The sequence below is a fragment of the Aotus nancymaae genome, unplaced genomic scaffold, assembly GCF_030222135.1.
Source record: "Aotus nancymaae isolate 86718 unplaced genomic scaffold, 86718_ANA_hifiasm-v0.15.2.pri h1tg000039l, whole genome shotgun sequence".
In the NCBI taxonomy this organism is placed as follows: domain Eukaryota; kingdom Metazoa; phylum Chordata; class Mammalia; order Primates; family Aotidae; genus Aotus; species Aotus nancymaae.
Window position 1 is genome coordinate 5395279 of NW_026988453.1, and position 17570 is coordinate 5412848.

At 51.5% G+C, this 17570-nt stretch overlaps 1 protein-coding gene and 1 non-coding gene across 2 annotated transcripts in view; both read left to right on the top strand.

The window, feature by feature from the left end:
- The window catches only part of LGR6 (leucine rich repeat containing G protein-coupled receptor 6), a 128727-nt gene that overhangs the window by 37838 nt on the left and 73319 nt on the right, over positions 1–17570 (top strand). The window contains exon 4 of the mRNA XM_012459476.3: positions 6331–6402. Coding sequence (XP_012314899.3) covers positions 6331–6402 — 72 coding nt within the window. The remainder of the gene's footprint in view (positions 1–6330; positions 6403–17570) is intronic.
- On the top strand, positions 1963–2065 carry LOC135268260 (small nucleolar RNA U13). Its single transcript, XR_010336530.1, has one exon. It is a non-coding gene; the product is annotated as a small nucleolar RNA U13 (small nucleolar RNA).

The window sequence follows — 17570 nt, forward strand, 5'->3', positions numbered from 1 at the left end:
TCCATTGCCGGCTTTTCAGAGCTGCGAGAAAGATAGAGCAGCAGCACCATGATAATAACTTATTTTTGTACAAGGAAACAGTCACATTACAGCTACCCAGTCCTCTCTGGGTCCGGGACCCTTATCTGAGTGGCCTCGTCTTATTTCAGAGCTGGGCTCTCCCTGTGGGACACTCTGCCTTGGTCCTTCCCTCCCACGGCAAAGGATTAAATAAAGAGGATTCCCTCTCTGATCCTTTCTTAAATGACTGTGACGGAAGCCCTCTCTCATGTCTTTCCTCCACTCCCCACACCCCTACCGATCCCCACCTGACCTGGAGATATTACTCTTTTTTTAAAAAAAACAGAGTCTTGCTCTGTTGCCCAGCCTGGAGTGCAATGGCATGATCTCAGCTCACTGCCATCTCTGCCTCCTGGGTTCAAACGATTCTCCTGCCTCACCCTCCCGAGTAGCTGGGATTACAGGCATGTGCCACCATGCCAGGCTAATTTTTTTGTATCTTTAGTAGAGACAGGGTTTCGCCATGTTGGCCAGGATGGTCTCGAACTCCTGACCTCGTGATCTGCCTGCCTTGGCCTCCCAAAGAGCTGGGATTACAGGCGTGAGCCAAGCACCCGGCTGATATTACTCTTAAGATCTTCTTCTTCCTCTGGGAGTTCTCCAAGTCTTCAACCCACAGGCTCTGGCCAGGCTCAGATCAAGAGAGTCAGCCCCTGCAGCGAATTTTCAGTCTCACATCGCTGTCTCAGTCCTGTAGAGCTGGCAAGGCCCGGACGCTAGTCTTACCACCGCTAGTCTCCCCAACCCGGCTCAGCACTGGAGCTGTCCTAAGGGATGCCTGCTTCCCTTTGCCCTAGGCATGTGGGAAAATGCCTGAGCCTCTGAGGGCTCCTCCCCTGCCTGTTTTTACACAGGAGCAGCTTTGGCCAGAGCTCCTGCATCTTGACCTGTGGCCTGAGGGTGTGGGGATGTGTGTGTGCGTGTGTGTGTCAGGCCTCTCCAGTCTGTATCTCAAAAGGTTCCTGTCCCGACTCCATCCCAGGTTTCTTTCCCCAGAGCTGACCTCCCAGAGAGCTGGGTAAGGCATGAGCCTTGGTTACCTTCCCACCTCTGCAGACCAGCTCCTCCCTCCATATGCCAGGTTAGCCTGACCCCATCTAGAAAGGCTTCTGCTGGGCTTCAGCTGCTTCTCACCAGGCCCAGATCTGGGAAGCTGGAGCTGACAGTCTGAGGACCTGCCTCCTGTCCTGCCCACAAGAGACTGGGCAGATTTTCCCAGGTGCCTTGCTTCTGGATTGAGCCCCAAATACCTGTAAGTCTGTGACTGCGGATTCCTAGCCCATGCCATCTTGATAAAGACTAAGGCTCTCAGAAGGCAGCTGCTGCTTCCTGAGCTGGGGCCCATCCCGTATGAAACCCTGGCTCTAGGTCACGGAGGAGTGATTGAGAGTTAGCATCTCCAAGACCCATCCCTGAGGAAATCTCCCCGTGCTGACCTCTAGCATAGCCCTTTTCACCCTGTATGGAGCTGTCTTTGGTTGACATTGACTGTGTTTACTCTCCACCTGGCTAGGCGGTGAACATGCCTGGCTGAGTCTGGGCTCCATTAGTGTCAATGAACTGAATTGAACTGACCCACGAAGGGACATGCTAGTCATTTGGGAGTGCTGGGCTCTGTCCAAGCCTCACCAGCCTGACTTGGGGGAGAAGGCTGTCCCCTCTGGGTTACCCCCATACATAAGTCAAGGCCTGATGCCCTCATCCCTTCAAGGGACTGGATGACAGGAAGTGTATCATACAGTCAGAAGCCTTGAGCTCAGACTCAGAGCCTCACCAGACCCCACAACAGGTGTCAAGGAGGACCTCAGATTTCCTCTCTCTGAGCTTCCGTTTTCTCACCTTTTAAAATGGTGGAGTCAGAATAAAATTTCCAGCATTTTTAGCTGTGGAAACTTAAAACAGATCCTTGTGTAGTTCGTACATGTGATGATCGGGTGTTTACACGTATGTGTGAGATGTGTCACCCTTGGACCTTGTTACGACATCAGCACATTACCCGTCTACACAAAAAATTTTTTTAAAAAGGAAACTTAAAATACCATCAAAAGCATTTTGTGGGCCAGGCCCAGTGGCTCATACCTGTAATCCCAGCACTTTGGGAGGCCAAGGTGGACAGATAACCTGAGGTCAGGAGTTCAACACCAGTCTGACCAACATGGTAAAACCCTGTCTCTACTAAAAATACAAAATTATCTGGGCATGGTGACACACACCTATAATCCCAGCTACTTGGGAAGCTGAGGCAGGAGAATCGCTTAAATCCGGGAGGTGGAAGTTGCAATGAGCCGAGATTGCACCATTGCACTTCAGCCTGGGCAACAAGAGCAAAACACCATCTCAAGGAAAACAAACACTTTGTGCAGAAGTCCAGATACATAAAGCAGATGAAGGCAGTCTCTGGTTAAAGCGAGTGAAGAGGATGGTCGACTCCAAGCTCTATCTTACCTACCTATCCCGTAAGCCCCAAGCACTTCTACATAACTAAAGAAGCCTTTGGAAAGCACTGGTGGATCAACTCTCTTGTACCTTTTGGCTGTGACATTCATGGTTCCTGCCCCCAAATGCCTCTCTGGCCACAGAGATGCTTCACATGTGTGAGGAGGGGAGGAGTGCTGGGGACGAGACGTCTACCGGACCAACGGCTGCACATTAGAGTCACCTAAGAGCCTGCAAAACCACTGATGCCTAATATTCCTTCCCGAGACTTTGCCCCAGAGATTTAACTGGGCTTCAGTGTGACCTGGGCATTGGGATCTTAAAAATCATCCCAGAGGTCCGGTGCAGTGGCTCATGCCTGTAATCCCTATGCTTTGGAAGTCTAAGGCAGGAGGATCGCTTGAGCCCAGGAGTTTGAGACCCCATCTCTAAAAAGAAAATGTTAAAACTTTGTCTGTTGATTCTGATGTACAACCAGGGCTGAGAACCACTGGATTAGATAGACGGCCTCCCCATGCAGAACCAGGCTAGGAAGAGAAGTAGGAAAATATAGTCACAAAAGCATTGGCCTGAGAGACAGGACTTGAGTCCTAGTCCTGATTCTGCCATTAATTTGCTTTGTAACTTAGGGCAAGTTACCTTCCCTCTCTGAGCCTTCATCTCCTCATCTTGGAAAACAAAGGGCTTTTTCCTTCTAAAGGCACTTCCAACCTTTATAACTAATAACCCAGTTGTAGTTCAATAAAAGAATGATGGCTGGGAAATGAGACCAGGAACATCAAGGGAAATGGGTCAGGGCCAAAGCGACTGCCATGCTGACCTCAAGTTTGGTGGATGCTGATTCCATAAATAAAAGGACTTTCTGAGAATCAGACTGTCTGGCATGGGATGAATCGTCTGAGGAGACAATGAGTTCCCTGACATTAGAAGGAAAATTAAATGTCCTGGGAAGATATTGCAGTGTCTGTATTGGGAGGAGGTACAATTCAGAAACCTTGAAGATCTTTCTAGATCTCTGTCTTGGATTTGATAAAGGAAAGGATGGAGGAATCTTAGGAGGTGGTGTGGATGGAGATGCATTGAGGTGCCCCATGGAGCTGGGGACTCACCTGTGCAGTGACCAGATGGAGCCTCCCTGGCCCCTGTTGGGGGAGGCTGTGAGGAGTTGTGAGCACCCTGTGACCCCCTGCTTTCTTAGCCAGTATTTCTCTTGTATCCTTCCTCCAAGTACCCTCAGGCTTCTGCATGAGAATCAAGGCAGACCCCTGAGATGGGAAGTGAAGGCCCACTCTTTAGATGAAAGAAGTCAGGATGGGCCAAGGCGAGTGGATCACCTGAGGTCGAGAGTTCAAGACCAGCCTGACCAACATGGTGAAACCCTGTCTTTAAGGAAAAAAAAAAAAAGGAGAAAAAAGAAAAAGAAAATAGAAGTCAGGATGGCTAGGAGGGTAGAAACACTAAGCAGGGCAGAGGCCAGGAAATGTCCTGGATGGAATGTTACCACTGAGTGAGGCTTTATGCGCCTTCTGGCAGGCTCTTCCTTTGAAAGATGAAGTAATCAAGGTCCAGAGAGGGGAAAGGGAGTGACTTACTCGAGTCATCCAGTAAGTGGTAACACTGAGACCAGTTACTAATAATGATAATGATAATATCAGCGAATGTGCTATTGAACTTGTCCTCTGTGTGAGACACTGCCATTGAGTGCTTTTCAGGGGTGATTTTATTTGATCCACACAATCAGTGCATGAGGTCAGTATCATCCCCAATTTACAGAGGAGAAAACTAAGGCCCACGGTGTTTAAGTAGCATGCACACTGTCACACAGCTGGAAAGCAATAGAGCTAGGATGCGGATCAGGGCTGTCTGACTTCAGAGCCTGCACCTGTGACAACTATACTTTAAGGAAGCCCAAGAGACACAGGTTTAAATTCCAACCCTGAAGCAAAACTCTGAAACTGGAAAGGTCCCTCTGGCACTGGGTGGAGCCTGGGTTGAAGGGGCCAGTGGAGGCCAACAGACCTGCAGGATCACAGAGTGTGTATGGGAAGGAGCTGAGCCCCCCAGCTGCTCACAGCCCTGGGCTCTGCCCCTTCCTGCAGCCAGGCCCTTCCCCACTATTGGGGTGGCAAGGAGGAACCCAATCCCAGGGCTCCCCAAAGTCTGTCTTTGTTCTTTGTCCTCCCTTCTGCAGCCTTGCCTCTATGAAGGGCTCCTCCTATCCCCACCCTTTCCCACAGTGAGCCCAGCATTCTTTTGTTCTTGTGATGCTGAGGTTGGGTTCATATTTGAGATTTTCACATATCCATAGAGGAGTTTAAGAGAGAGATGACATGTGACTCTGACCAGGACGTCCCATAGGAGGCATGGATAAAAACGCAGGCTCATCATCGTACTGCTCAGCATTTTCTGGCCATTGCTGTATCCCACCAGTATGACAGACACTGTGGTGTAATGGTTAAGTGTCTAGACTCTGGACCCAAACCCTCTGGGTTCAAAGCCTGGCTCTGTCACGTACCAGTTGTGTGTACCCTCAGCATGAGGATGATAATAATTCCTATCTGTTGGAGTTGTAACAAGGATAACTCTGAATTCATACAAGTTCTAAGACCAGGACCTGGCACATTAGCCATTGCTATTATTAAACTAAAGGATCGGAAAATGAGCTACTCTTCCTGAAGCATGGAATTACCTGAATGGTCGTGGGCCAAGGCTTCCCCCTCTGAAAGACAAATGGATACACCATAAAGGGAGGACTGAATCTCCTAGGGTAGGGCTCACTCACTGTGCCCAGGCCAGTCAGTGGCTTCCTTCCTTCCTGCTTCCCCAGCTCTTCCATGAACTCCCTGTGAGTCCTCCTTCTCCTCATTTCTGGATCTAAAGGCCTGGAGGTAAAGAACGTGCAGATGGCAACTGCTACCCAAGGGTTTCCTCCCATGTCTCTACCCAGTTCCTCCTCTTGCTCAGGGCTCTGCGCCTCAGGGACTCCCTGCACTTTCGAGTGCTATCCTCAAAACTTTCTAAGACCCCTCTGATGCCTGGGGTTGGCTAGAGTCAGCAGTGACACCTGGAGAGGCGCCCCAGACCCTAGTTCTCCCCTTGTGCGTGCTCTCTGACCCTCTACCCTACACATGGGGCTCCCAGGTGCCCCAAGGAGCTCCAGGACTCCTGCCGATGGAGTCGTTGTGGGATCTGTGGCTTGGGCCCTGGTTCCCGGAGGGCAGCAGTGAGCAGATTGCTTTCCCTGGCTGGCACGGCACTTCTTTGAGGGATTAGGTGAGACTGGGCCATCAGAATAGTGTGGATACACTCATCTTGGGTGCTTCGAATTGTTCCTATAGACAAAGGCTCCCAAAAACATATATTTGCCTGGGGCCCTGACACCCTAAGGGCAGCCTTACCCTCATCCACATCCTCCCCTTCCACAAAGAAACCTTTAGGCTTTCAGATGAATAGACAGGGAAACAGAACCTACATTTTCCCACATCCTTCCTGACCAAACTTCAGCAGAATTCCAAGTATTCTGACTTCAGGATGTCTTCTCTCCTTCCTCTCCATGGTCTTCTTCACCCCAACCTCATCCTAGGGTCTCTGAGATGCCCCCCTCCCTGCACACTGAGCCTCCCTGCCCCATGTACAACCCCCTGGGGACCTCAGCAGCCTCTAATTCTGCACTAACAAGGCAGGGGAGCTGGGCCAGGCTCTCTCTTGGGCTCTGAGGCTGGGGTGGGAAGGAGGGGTCTGGCTTGGGGCTGGGGGTTCAAGGGAGGAGTTGGCACCCCCCACCCGGCTCCACATGCCATGTGGGTCCTTAAAGCCCTTTCTCTTCCCCCATAGGATGCTGCAGAACAACCAGCTGGGAGGAATCCCCGCAGAGGCGCTGTGGGAGCTGCCGAGCTTGCAGTCGCTGTGAGTCATTAGAGGGCCAGTCTGGGAGTCATCAGCTTCCTGGGGTCTGAGTCACAGCCCAGGGCCCCCTGCCTCAGCTTTCCCTTCCCTCTGCAGGCCCCCCTCTCCCAGTCCATGTTCCAGACAGCATGCCGCTCCTGGCTTTGGCTTCTCCGGGGTTTTCTGTTGTCGTCAGCGTGTGGATGTGTACACTCCTGTGTGTATTTCAGGAGAGGAGGGCTCCCAGGCCCCACTGGGGGACTGTGAGAATGGGACCTCCCTAGGTGAGGCCACCAGGGCAGCAGTCCTGGGGCGACTGGCGTTCTGCCATTGGAGCCTGGGGTCGGGGGTGGAGACTGCCGCCCAAAAGAAGCGTCAGGAAGGGGCTGTCTTCTCTACCTAGCCTGCTCTTGCCCCTGGGCTCTGTGGTGGGTGGGAAGGAGGCTGGGCTCAGATACTCATTTTCTCTACTTGGGGGTGGGACTGCCCTCAGGGACTCACAAGCCACCCATAACAGATCCCTCCCTCCAAGGAGCCCTGTAGTTCCCTTCTTGTCCAGCAGGGGCATCATGGAAGCCAGATCCACCTGAAGGTGGAAGCAGGAGCAGGTGCTCCAGGGTGATGTAACCGAGCCCAGTGGGAGCCGCTGGGCCAGGTGCTGGGCTTCATCCACATAGTGCACAGCCCAAGGCCTGGAACACAGTAGGTGCCTCATCCACGCTTAATGAACCCAACTTAATTATTAGGTACAACGTCATCCAATGGGAGAGTGAACAGATCTTTTGGGAGAAGTCAAAGTTGGGGGGCAGGATTGGGGTATGGCAGTTAGCTAGTGGGGGAAACTGAGTCATAGTGGGCATGCAGTGTGTCCAGACAAAGGCCTCTAATATTCTCAGCCTTTGGCGCTGTTCAGTCTATGGATGTGGAAATCAGACAACTTCTGACTTCTCCGTGGGTAGAAGGAGGAAGGAGGTGGGAAAAGGTGACTTTCTTTTCCATGACTGATATTTAGGCCCCATTCCACCATATGCAGAGGGCAAGCTGTGGGGGTCCTGGCTAGCAGCTGTGCCACACCTGTCTGTGGTGAGGGCTTTCCTCCCCTACTCCTTCCCTGGGCGCCCTCTACCCTCCTGCCTCTGTGTCTGGTCCCTGGCACCCCTCAGCTGCTCGATCAGCCCCAGTGGCAGAACCTGCCTCCCCACACTGTCCCAACTTCTGCCCCCATCCCGATAAGCGCTGGGCGTCTGGCCCCAGCCCTCTCTTCTCCCTTCATCCAGCCTCACCCTTCGACAGGGCCAGGCAACCCAGTATGCCCCTAGAGGCCAAGGTCGGAAGACCAAAGGCCAGGCAAGCCTGTGCTTGCCCCCTACCTGCAGGGGCAGATAAGCATTTATCTAGGGCACCAGCGCAGCAGGGACAGCCAAAAATAAGGGAGGAGTGAGGAGAATTTGACATTTCATCCACAGCCTCAAAGAGGACTGCGTAGGGGAAGAAATTAGACTTTCACTGGACTTCTTCACACTTTTGAGGTTGTTAATTAAGTTTACTATTTTTAGAAAAATTGTGAATCACATATTTTGAGTTCTTGGGCCACTAAAGGTCTTGCTTTCACACTAGGCATGGAGCTTTTGGGCAGTACAGACAATTTTCCCTACACTTTCTGGGAAGCGGGCAGCCCTTGAGGCTGGGGGAACCAGACCATTAGCTTCCACTTTCAGCCCTGTTATTCTCCTTTGCCTGGGCATAACAGGGCAGGGGACAGAGGCCAAGTCCCCCACTCCCCCAGTTATAAGGCAGATGCGTAGATTTTACTTCTTGCAATCCTGCAAGAAGAGCATTGGCCTGAGTGACAGAAAACGTGGCTTCAAGTCCTGGCTCTGATCCTGACTACTGTGTCATTTACCCTCTCTGAACCTTGGTTTCTCAAGGGGAGGATAATTATCTTCCCTGCCTCACAGGGTGTTGGGAAGATCAAATATATAGCCAATGTGAGGGGCATTTGCAAAAAAAAAAAAATGACTCCACACAGTTATAATGTACGGTGATGCTATTGTGAGATTGTTTATCTCACCAGTCATTGATACCCCACTCCTTTTTTGTTTAGAAAGGGTCTGGTTCTGTCACCCAAGATGGAGTGCAGTGGCCTGATCTCAACTCACTGCAACCTCTGCCTCCTAGGCTCAAGCCACCCTCTCACCTTAGCCTCCCGAATAGCTGGGACTATAGGCATGTACCACCATGCCCAACTAATTTTTGTATTTTTTTGTAGAGATGGGGTTTTTGCCATGTTGTCCAGGCTGGTCTCGAACACCTGAGTCCAAGAAATCCACCTGCCTTGGCCTCCCAGTGCTGGGATTACGGGCATGAGCCACTGTGCCCAGCCTGATCCTTTTTGTTTTGTTTTGTTTTGGGACAGAGTCTTGCTCTGTTGCCAGGCTGGAGTGCAGTGGCGCTATCTCAGCTCACTGCAACCTCCGCCTCCCGGGTTCAAATGATTCTCCTGCCTCAGCCTCCTGAGTAGCTGGGACTACGCGCCACCATGCCCAGCTAATTTTTGCAGTTTTAGTACAGATGGGGTGTCACCATATTGGCCAGGATGGTCTCGATCTCGTGACCTCGTGATCCACCGCCTTGGCCTCCCAAAGTGCTGGGATTACAGGCATGAGCCACCATGCCGGGCCTATCCATTTTTTTTTTTAACAAATTATTTGGAGGTGGCAGAATCAAAGTTGAGCTGTAAAAGATTAGTAAGAATCAGGTGAAGAGGCAGGGAAGGACGTTCCAGACAGAGGGAACAGCACATGCTGCAAAGGCACAAAGTTAAGAAGGAACCAAGTAAATTCTAGAGAAAGTGAATTTGGCTGGCTGAACCGTGTGTGTGTGAGTGTGTGTGTGTGTGTGTGTGTGTGTGTTGGGGTGGTGGGCCGGTGGGAAGGGCAGTAGTGGGGAAAGAAGATCTGGAGTTAGAAGTGGTCATACCTGAAAAGTAGGTCGGCCTTGCTAAGAATTTGGACTTTATTCTTAAGACAGCGGGGAGCCATGGGACGACTTTTAGCAGGAGAGCAAGGTGATAGGGTTTGTGTCTTTGAAAAATTACTTTGGCAGCAGTTATCGGGGGCAACCTAAAGTTGGGGACGCCAATGAAGAGACTCCTAAACCAAGGCAGCATGGCAGTGGCCAAAGGAAAGACGGGGCAGTGGTGAAAGGAGAAGCAGACAGACTAGAAATAGCTAGAAGTCGTATCAGTGAGACTCTGGCGTCGGATTGTTTGAGTTCACCTCTCAGCTTCACTTACTCACTTACTGCCTCTAAGACCCTGGGCAGACTACTTCAGACTACCTCCACATTTCCATTTCTTCATCGTCAGTAAAATGGAAGCGATAATAGTATCTATGTATCTCAACAGGGTAGAATGAAATGATTTAATATACATAAAAGAATGAGAACAGCACCTTTTGTTGCTACTTCTGCAGTTGCCATTGGTAGTAGTAATACTGACTGGATGTGGGCGTTGAAGGAGAGAATTTAAGCTGACACCCAGTTCTCGGGCTTTAACATCGGGGTGTACCGTCATCAAGAGTCTGGCACGTGGCAAGAGCTTATTAAGAACATGTAGGCCGGGCGCAGTGGCTCATGTCTGTAATCCCAGTCCTTTGGGAGGCTGAGGCAGGTGGACCACTTGAGATCAGGAGTTCAACACCAGCCTGGCAAATATGACAAAACCCCGTCTCCGCTAAAAATACAAAAAATTAGCTGGACATAGTAGCAAGTGAGGCCTGAGAATCGCTTGAAGCCAGAACGCAGAGGTTGCAGTGAGCAGAGATTGCACCACTGTACCGCAGCCTAAGCGACAGAGTAAGAGTCTGTTTCAGAAAAAAAAAAGATATGAAAGAACATGTTGACTGAGTAGTAAAGGCAGACTGAACCGAAGAAGGCGAGTGCTCTGGGGAGGGTGCAGGGAAAGAGGGTGTGCTGAGGCCACTTTGGGACACATCGAGTTTGTGGTGCCTGCAGGCAGGATGACCAAGTATCCTGGAGAACCTGGAAGGTTGGTCAATTGACCTGCAGGACATCAGTGTGTGTGTGTATGTGTGTGTGTGTGTGTGTGTGTGTGTATTGGTGGGAAGAGGGGAGGTCTGTAATCCAGCTGGAAGATTCCATGTGTAGGTGTTATGTTCTGAGCATTTGGAAATTGGGAGATTCAGGGAGGCACCACCCAGGTCCCATGATAAGGTGCTGCTCTACCTTATCCAGGTCCCTCCATCTTAGATAGTGACAGTAAAAGCAAGCCCAGGTGGCTAGGCTGAAAGGAGACAGTGGGAAAAAATGACAATATTTTGGATGTCCCTGTGCCAGCAGGGACCCATCATTCAATATCTCTGACTTTCCCCCAAGGGACTATTGTACCTCAGTCTAAAGCCCAAGGTCAGGCTAAAGCTACATGAGATGTTCTATGAATACTGTCTGACTTCTTCCTCACAAAACCCCCTCTCTAATAATTGCCGTCTCTGTTATCAGATGAAGAAATAGAGGCAGACAAGTTCAGGGCCTCTTTCAAAGTCAGAGCTGGTGAGTTTGGGGATGGCAGGCTTACACCCAGTTGTTGGGCTCCAAAGGCCACGGGGGAAGCCGCCTTTTGATGGCTGTCACTGGGTGACACTTCCTGCTTCCCAAGGAACACTAGCAAATGGAAATGTCCTCCCTGTTGGAAATCAATGGATCAGGGACGGATGTGGAGGATACATCCCCTGCCCATGGCCCTCCTGGGGTGATGTGTTCCCAGAGGAGACCAAGCCCACCTGGGGACCTGAGCAAACTCCTGTGGACATTCCTGAAGGCTCAGGGAAGGCTCAGTCCTGTGGTCCACTTTCCACCAGCTAGAACCAGATGGGGGCACAGTAAGAGGTAGGTTTGGGTGAGTGAGGAGTGGGGCTAGGCCTAGGGAAGGGGGGCCAGCCAGGCATCCTAGGCCCAGGTACTCAGCTGAATGTGATGCATAAACTGTTTGGCTTGGCACCTGGGCTGGCAGCACCCAGCTCCACAAGAGCCTCCTCCCTGAATACACTTGCTTCCTCCCTGACCAGTGTGGGAGGGGGAGAATGGTCATGCCAGACATGTCACGCCAGGCTTGAGCCAAGGCCAAGAGAAACCACGGGAAGCCAGCAGAGCCTGGGGGAAAATAGAAGCTGGGTGGGGGTGAGGCAGGGCAAGGGGGAAGAACATGGCAAAGAAGAAGTGGGGGCTGTGCTGGGCTGAGGCCTGGGGAGCTCCAGCTGGTCCCAGGAGAAGAGTCGGAAAAGCACAGTGGCAAGAATAAAGGGGAGAAAACAGCCAAACAGCCCAAGCCTGGATACTCTAGGGGGGAAACGCATAATTGCGAAGGACAGCCACGTGAAACTGGCAAACATTGTCTAGAGCTGGGGAAATGAATCAAGAGCAGTGCCAGATTCCAAACTGAAACCCACGGCTGAACTACCCCAACCCTCTCAGCCCACGCCAGCCAATCCAAAACACATCGGTTGCCGGCTGAGAGGAAAGAGATGGAGAAGCCAGGGTGGATAGATGTGTGTGCTGGTGTGCTCGCGGGCCGGGCAAGGCAGCTGGGCCCGGGTGACGCGCGAAGGACGAGGGCTCCCTCTTAGCACATTTCGATATGCTAAGCACATTCATATATCTCATTTAATCCCCAAAGCCCTATAAAATAGAGTCTGTTATTCCCATTTTATAGACGAGGCAACTAAAACCCAGAGGAGTTAAGCAACTTGCCTGAGGTCACACAGCTAGGATGTAGCAGAGCTGGGACTTTAGCTCCAACTCCAAAGTAGCAGGTTCTTAACCTCTATCCTTTAGTACATCTCCTAAAGCTATCATCTTTAGGATCCAGAAACTTGGGTTCAAGTCCTAGCTGTATCACTAACCAGCTATGAGGCCATGGCAAGTCACCTCCTCTCTCTGAGCCTAAGGTTCTCTATCTCTAAAATGAGAGGGTCAAATGGGATGATTGGCAGGCAGGCGTCCCAAGTGAATGTCATGCCGTAGAGGTACAGGGACTTCTTAATGGGGTTACTGGCTCTGCTCTTGAATTGTTTATGGTTACTGGGTACTTGCTCTCTCTGGGTCTGTTTCCCTTACTGTGCAATGGAAGGTATCCTTTTTGAACCCTTCTGGTCTCCTGGGAATGCTGTGAGTTGAGATGAGGAGGAAAGCCTGAGCTGCTCCAGGAGAAAATGGCTGAACCATTTTGTCCAGTACTGGAGGTCTTAGGAAGGATTGGTGGTGTTCCCAGGAAGAACCAAAAGTGAGGGATCTCTGGGCAAGCCCCCCTCATCCCATGCCTCTGACCTTCCACCAAAGGACTATTGTACCCCCAGACTAATGGCCAAGGCCAGGTGAATAACAATAACCAGCACTTAGATGGCACCTTCCATGTGCAAGCCAGTGCACTTATTCTCCCCCTTCATCCTCACAGTACTCCTCTGGGACGGCTACTGCTAGTTGTCTTATCATCCCCACTTTTTTTTTTTTTTTTTTTTTTTTTGAGACAGAGTCTCTGTCACCAGGCTGAAGTGCAGTGGCACGATCATGGCTCACCTCAACCTCCGCCTCCTGGGTTCAAGTGATTCTCCTGCCTTAGCCTCCTGAGTAGCTGGGATTACAGGCATGCACCACCACACCTGGCTAATGTTGTATTTTTAGTAGAGACAGGGTTTCTCTATGTTGGTTAGACTAGTCTCAAACACCCGACCTCAGGTGATCTGCCTGCCTCGGCCTCCCTAAGTGCTGGGATTACAAGCATGAGCCACTGTGCCGGGCCCTATCATCCCCATTTTACAGATGAGCAAACTGAGGCACAGAACCATAAAGTGACTTATAGCTGAGCCAGGGTCAAAAGTCAGGCAGCCTGGCCCAGAGTCCGTGCATTTAACCATGGTGCTGGGCTGCCTCTTGAGAGCAATTCTGAGGGAGCTGAATGAGATGACAAGCCCTGAAAAGTGACCCATCAGTGGGGCTTTGGAGCTGACCTTGGGTTGTGAGCTCTGCTGGGGCATGCCTGAGGATCCTGGATTTCTGTATTTCTGTCCTTACCCTAGGTATGCTAGAGTTAAGGGGAGCCTGGGTTGAGGGGATGGTTCTGGCTGCCTGGGGAGCTAGGGGATGTGAACACTGTGGTATCAGCATTGAGCCCTGGAGACCCTTGGCCTTGATCAGCACCCCAAAATGTCCACGAGAGAGCACATGAGGCTGGTCATGCCTAATAACCATCTTCTTATGAAGAGCATTAGGACATTTCTAGGAGGTTTGCACCAGAAATGGCTCTTCTGTCTTCCCTTGTGAGGAATAGCAATGCAATTATAGCCCCATTTTACACACAGACTTGCAGGGGAGGTACAGAGCGGGAGGTGACTTGCCTGAGGGATGGAGCCGAGGTGGAGCTAAGGAGGATCCTATGATGATGGGAGAAGGGCCTGCCATGACTGACGTCACCACTCACAGCCTCCTGCAAGCAAATCTTCAAGGCCCTAAGTGGGAGGCCTGGGTGATTCCAGGAGAAGGAGCCAGTTGTCCATGGCATTGGGGATTTTTCTCAAAGAGTCATCCTCTTGGGTCTCCTGAGCACTGAGGAAAGGAGGAAGACATCATGGCGGGGGTGGGGGGCAACAAGGAAATTGTGCTTGGGAGAAGGACTAAAGACGAGGATCAAAAACTAAGTTATAAGCAGAGCTTATGGAACGGCGGTTCTCCAAGTGTGGTCCCGAGACCGGCAGCATCAGCATCACTGTGGAAACTGTTATTAGAAATGTAAGTTCTCAGGCCCTACCCAGACCTAGTAAACCAGAATCTCTGGGTGTGGGCTTAGCCTCCTGAGTCTTAACAAGCCCCCCAGGTGATTCTGATGCACGCTGAAAATTAAGGGCCGCTGTTATAGAAGAAAGGGATGTGGTATGCTGGTGCTGCCTTAACCAAGTGTCAAAAATGGGCGGTTTCATACAACCAAAATGCATGTGCTCATAGTTCCGAGGCCAGAAGTTCTACAGCAAGCTGTCAGCAGGGCTGCGGGCCCTCTGAGGGCTCCAGGGCTGGGTCCTTCCTGGCCTCTCCCAGCTTCCCACGGCTGCTGCCGTTCCTGTGGCTGCAGCACTCCAGTCCCTGCCTTCTGCCTTCACGTGGCCTTCTCCTCATGCTCTCTGTGTCTCTGTCGTCTCCGATAAGGTTACTTATCCTTGGATTTCGTGCCTACCTGGATCATCCTGACCATCTCACCCCAAGATCCTTAATACCTATTTCCTAAATAAGGCCCATTGACAGGATCTGGGAGTTGTGTATCTTCTGGGGCCTCCATTTCGCCCACTATAAGGGGAAGAGGGATAATGGGCCTGGATGCTGTGAGAGCACTTGGGGGTGAGAAGCTGGGGCTCGAGTCAGGAAAAAGAAAACAGGAGGGTTAGAGTGAGCAGTAGCTGTGAGCCAGCTGTGCCCGCCATGGGGGCACCTGGCCAAATGAGGCCCAGAGCTGGCAGGAGAAGGGGGCAACAAAGCCTGAGGTCTGGGGTGCTCTGATCTAAGGCCTCATCCTGAAGATGCCAGTCTGCTGTGGAAAAGACCCCCCAAATCTGCCTACAAGCTGTGCAGGTGATCTAGTGAATGCTGTTGGCACCAGACATCCTGCCTGCCAGCCTGAGGGCTTTAAGGCCCAGCTGTGTTGTAGGGCCCAGCCAAGGGGTCCCCAGGGATGCACGAGGTGGCAGATGGCCTCCCTGGCATGGCTATTTTTGGCTCCATGATTATATGCTACTGTATTTGGATCTTCCCAAGGTTCCGGGAGTTGATTACCACGTGCGTTTGGAGCAGAGGCTGCTCTGAGGTGGGTGGGTGGGTGGGTGGGCAGCCCCCTGCAGTCCACAAGGGTCTGAACATGGGTAATTAGGCTCCTGAGAGATGCTAGGAGAGTGTTCATGGTGGGTGGGGCCAGGGGATCGGGGGTGATTCTTTCAGCCATAAATGCTGGTCTGGGACAGAGTTGGCCCAAGCTGGGCCACCCAGGAGCAGTGCGGGGCTTGGGCCCCAAGGGAGACACCTCAGCTTAGACTTGTGGGGCTCCTCAGCCTTCCTGCTGGCCCTCTCTGGCTATGGTGCTGGGGCCTTCTTGGGCCAGAATGTTCTCCTCTAACTGGACCGCTCCTGCCCTCTGAGCCCCACAGAGCCCAAGCAGGCAATTCCTGAGAGACCTGAGGCAAGAGAACCCTGGGTGTTGGGAACTGATAGGCCTGTTTTGATGTAGGTGCAAGTAAGCCCCCAGGCGGGGCCAGGAGGTGGGTAATCCCTCCCCCATCGGGAGAGGACAGATACTCCATCCCTCCATCCATCCATCCCTCCATCCCTCCATCCCTCCATCCCTCCCCATCCCTCCATCCATTCATTCCCTCCCTCCCTTCATCGATCAATTCATCCATCCACCATCCCTCCCTCCCTCCCTCCCTCCCTCCCTCCCTTCATCTATCCATTCATACCTCCTCCATCCATCCATCCATCCATCCGTCCGTCCATCCAGGCTTGAAATACCTACCACAAGAGATACTGAGATAAATAATAAAACAAGGGCTCTGCCTTTTCAGCAGCTCATGGTCTGATGCAGGAATATTAGATCTATCCAGACCCCATCTTCATCCTTCCCCTCTCATACATTCTCCCATTCTGTGCACTTAAGCTTCTGTGACTGAAAAATCAGTGCAAGTGAACATGATGTAAAAACGTGTATATAAAAGCTAAAAGAGAGTTGACTAAAATGATGAAAACCAGGTGAAGCCCAGTGTGTGTAATAAGAATCATATGGGTAGTTAATGTTTGGTGAGTGCTTACTCTGCTACCAGGCTCTGGGCTAATGCTTGGCAGACTACCTCATTCCTTGCAACAAGTCTCTAAAGGAGGCCCTGTGATCCCTTTTTACAGATGGGGAAATTAAGATGTAGGGAACTGATCACTTGGTAAAATGGTTCATCCGAATACCAAGCTCATTCATGCTCTTAACCATGACTTTATGCAGAAGGAAAGCTGAGGGACCCTTGAGGTCTAGTTCCCGAGCTTTCTGCCTCACAGTACAAGGGAAGCTTACAAAGTGCAGATCCCCAGGCCCCTTAGGCCTCCTGAACTGGAATCTTCAGGGCTGGGGCCCAAGAATCTGGATTTTTAAAAAAATCTTCCCAGGTGATTCTGATGCAGAGTGAGGTTTGGGAGCCACGGCTCCGATCCTTGCCACTAAGTGAGCTGCACGGGCCAGCAGTATCAGCATCACTTGGGAGTAGCAGTGCAGAACCTCAGACCTGCTGATGCAGATTCTGCATTTTAACAGGACCCGTCCCTCCACCCTCAGGGGATTAGTATGCAATTCAAAATTGGAAATCACTCTTCTTTTGTTCAGGAGCTTCTGGGACATCCTGTGCCCTCTCCCAACCTCAGCTGAGATGGGCAGCAATCATTATCAACTGTCCATAGGCCTGTCCCTAAGCTCTAAGGACTTTCTGCAGAAAATCCCCATCCCTTAGAACCCCTTTTTTGTACCTCTGCCATCACTTGTACACATGGCCTGGAAATGTAAGGTTTAAACTGGTTTGGTCGTGGACCTGTTTGGAGGCAGTGAAAGGTATTGGATGACCTCTTGGGCGACGCAGTTGGAGAGATAAAGGTTAGATGTTGGGAAGAACTTCCCAGATGTCTATACCACACAGAGGGGAAAAGGCTAAAGCACCTTCTTGGGAAGGTATGTTAGAGTCACACTCTCTTCACCTGGCCTCGGGGCAGGAGAAAATGTATGACCATCTCACTCTGATCCTTTTGTGATGTTTTCTGGGAGTTTGCTTAGAGAATCCCAGAGAGGTAAGAGAAGGCTCAGGCTGCAGCCCGGAACAGTGGAGCCAGCGCCTGTGGCCTGCAGCAGCCTTCCACCAGCCACTCCCCTGGAGCCACAGCCGGCCCCTCCTCCCCAGCCCCTCAGCCATCCTGATGAGAGAAGAAGGGTCAGGGGCTGGGAAAGCGTGATCTTTTTCGAGTCTATGAGTAATTTTCCATCTGTTTATGAGCCTTTGGAGCCCAGGTGGCTGCCAGCCACTTGTTGGAGGGTAGAAATCCACACAGCAACCGGAAAAGGCGGCAAGCATACCCAGCTCCTGCCCTGGCCACCGGCTGAGGCTGCG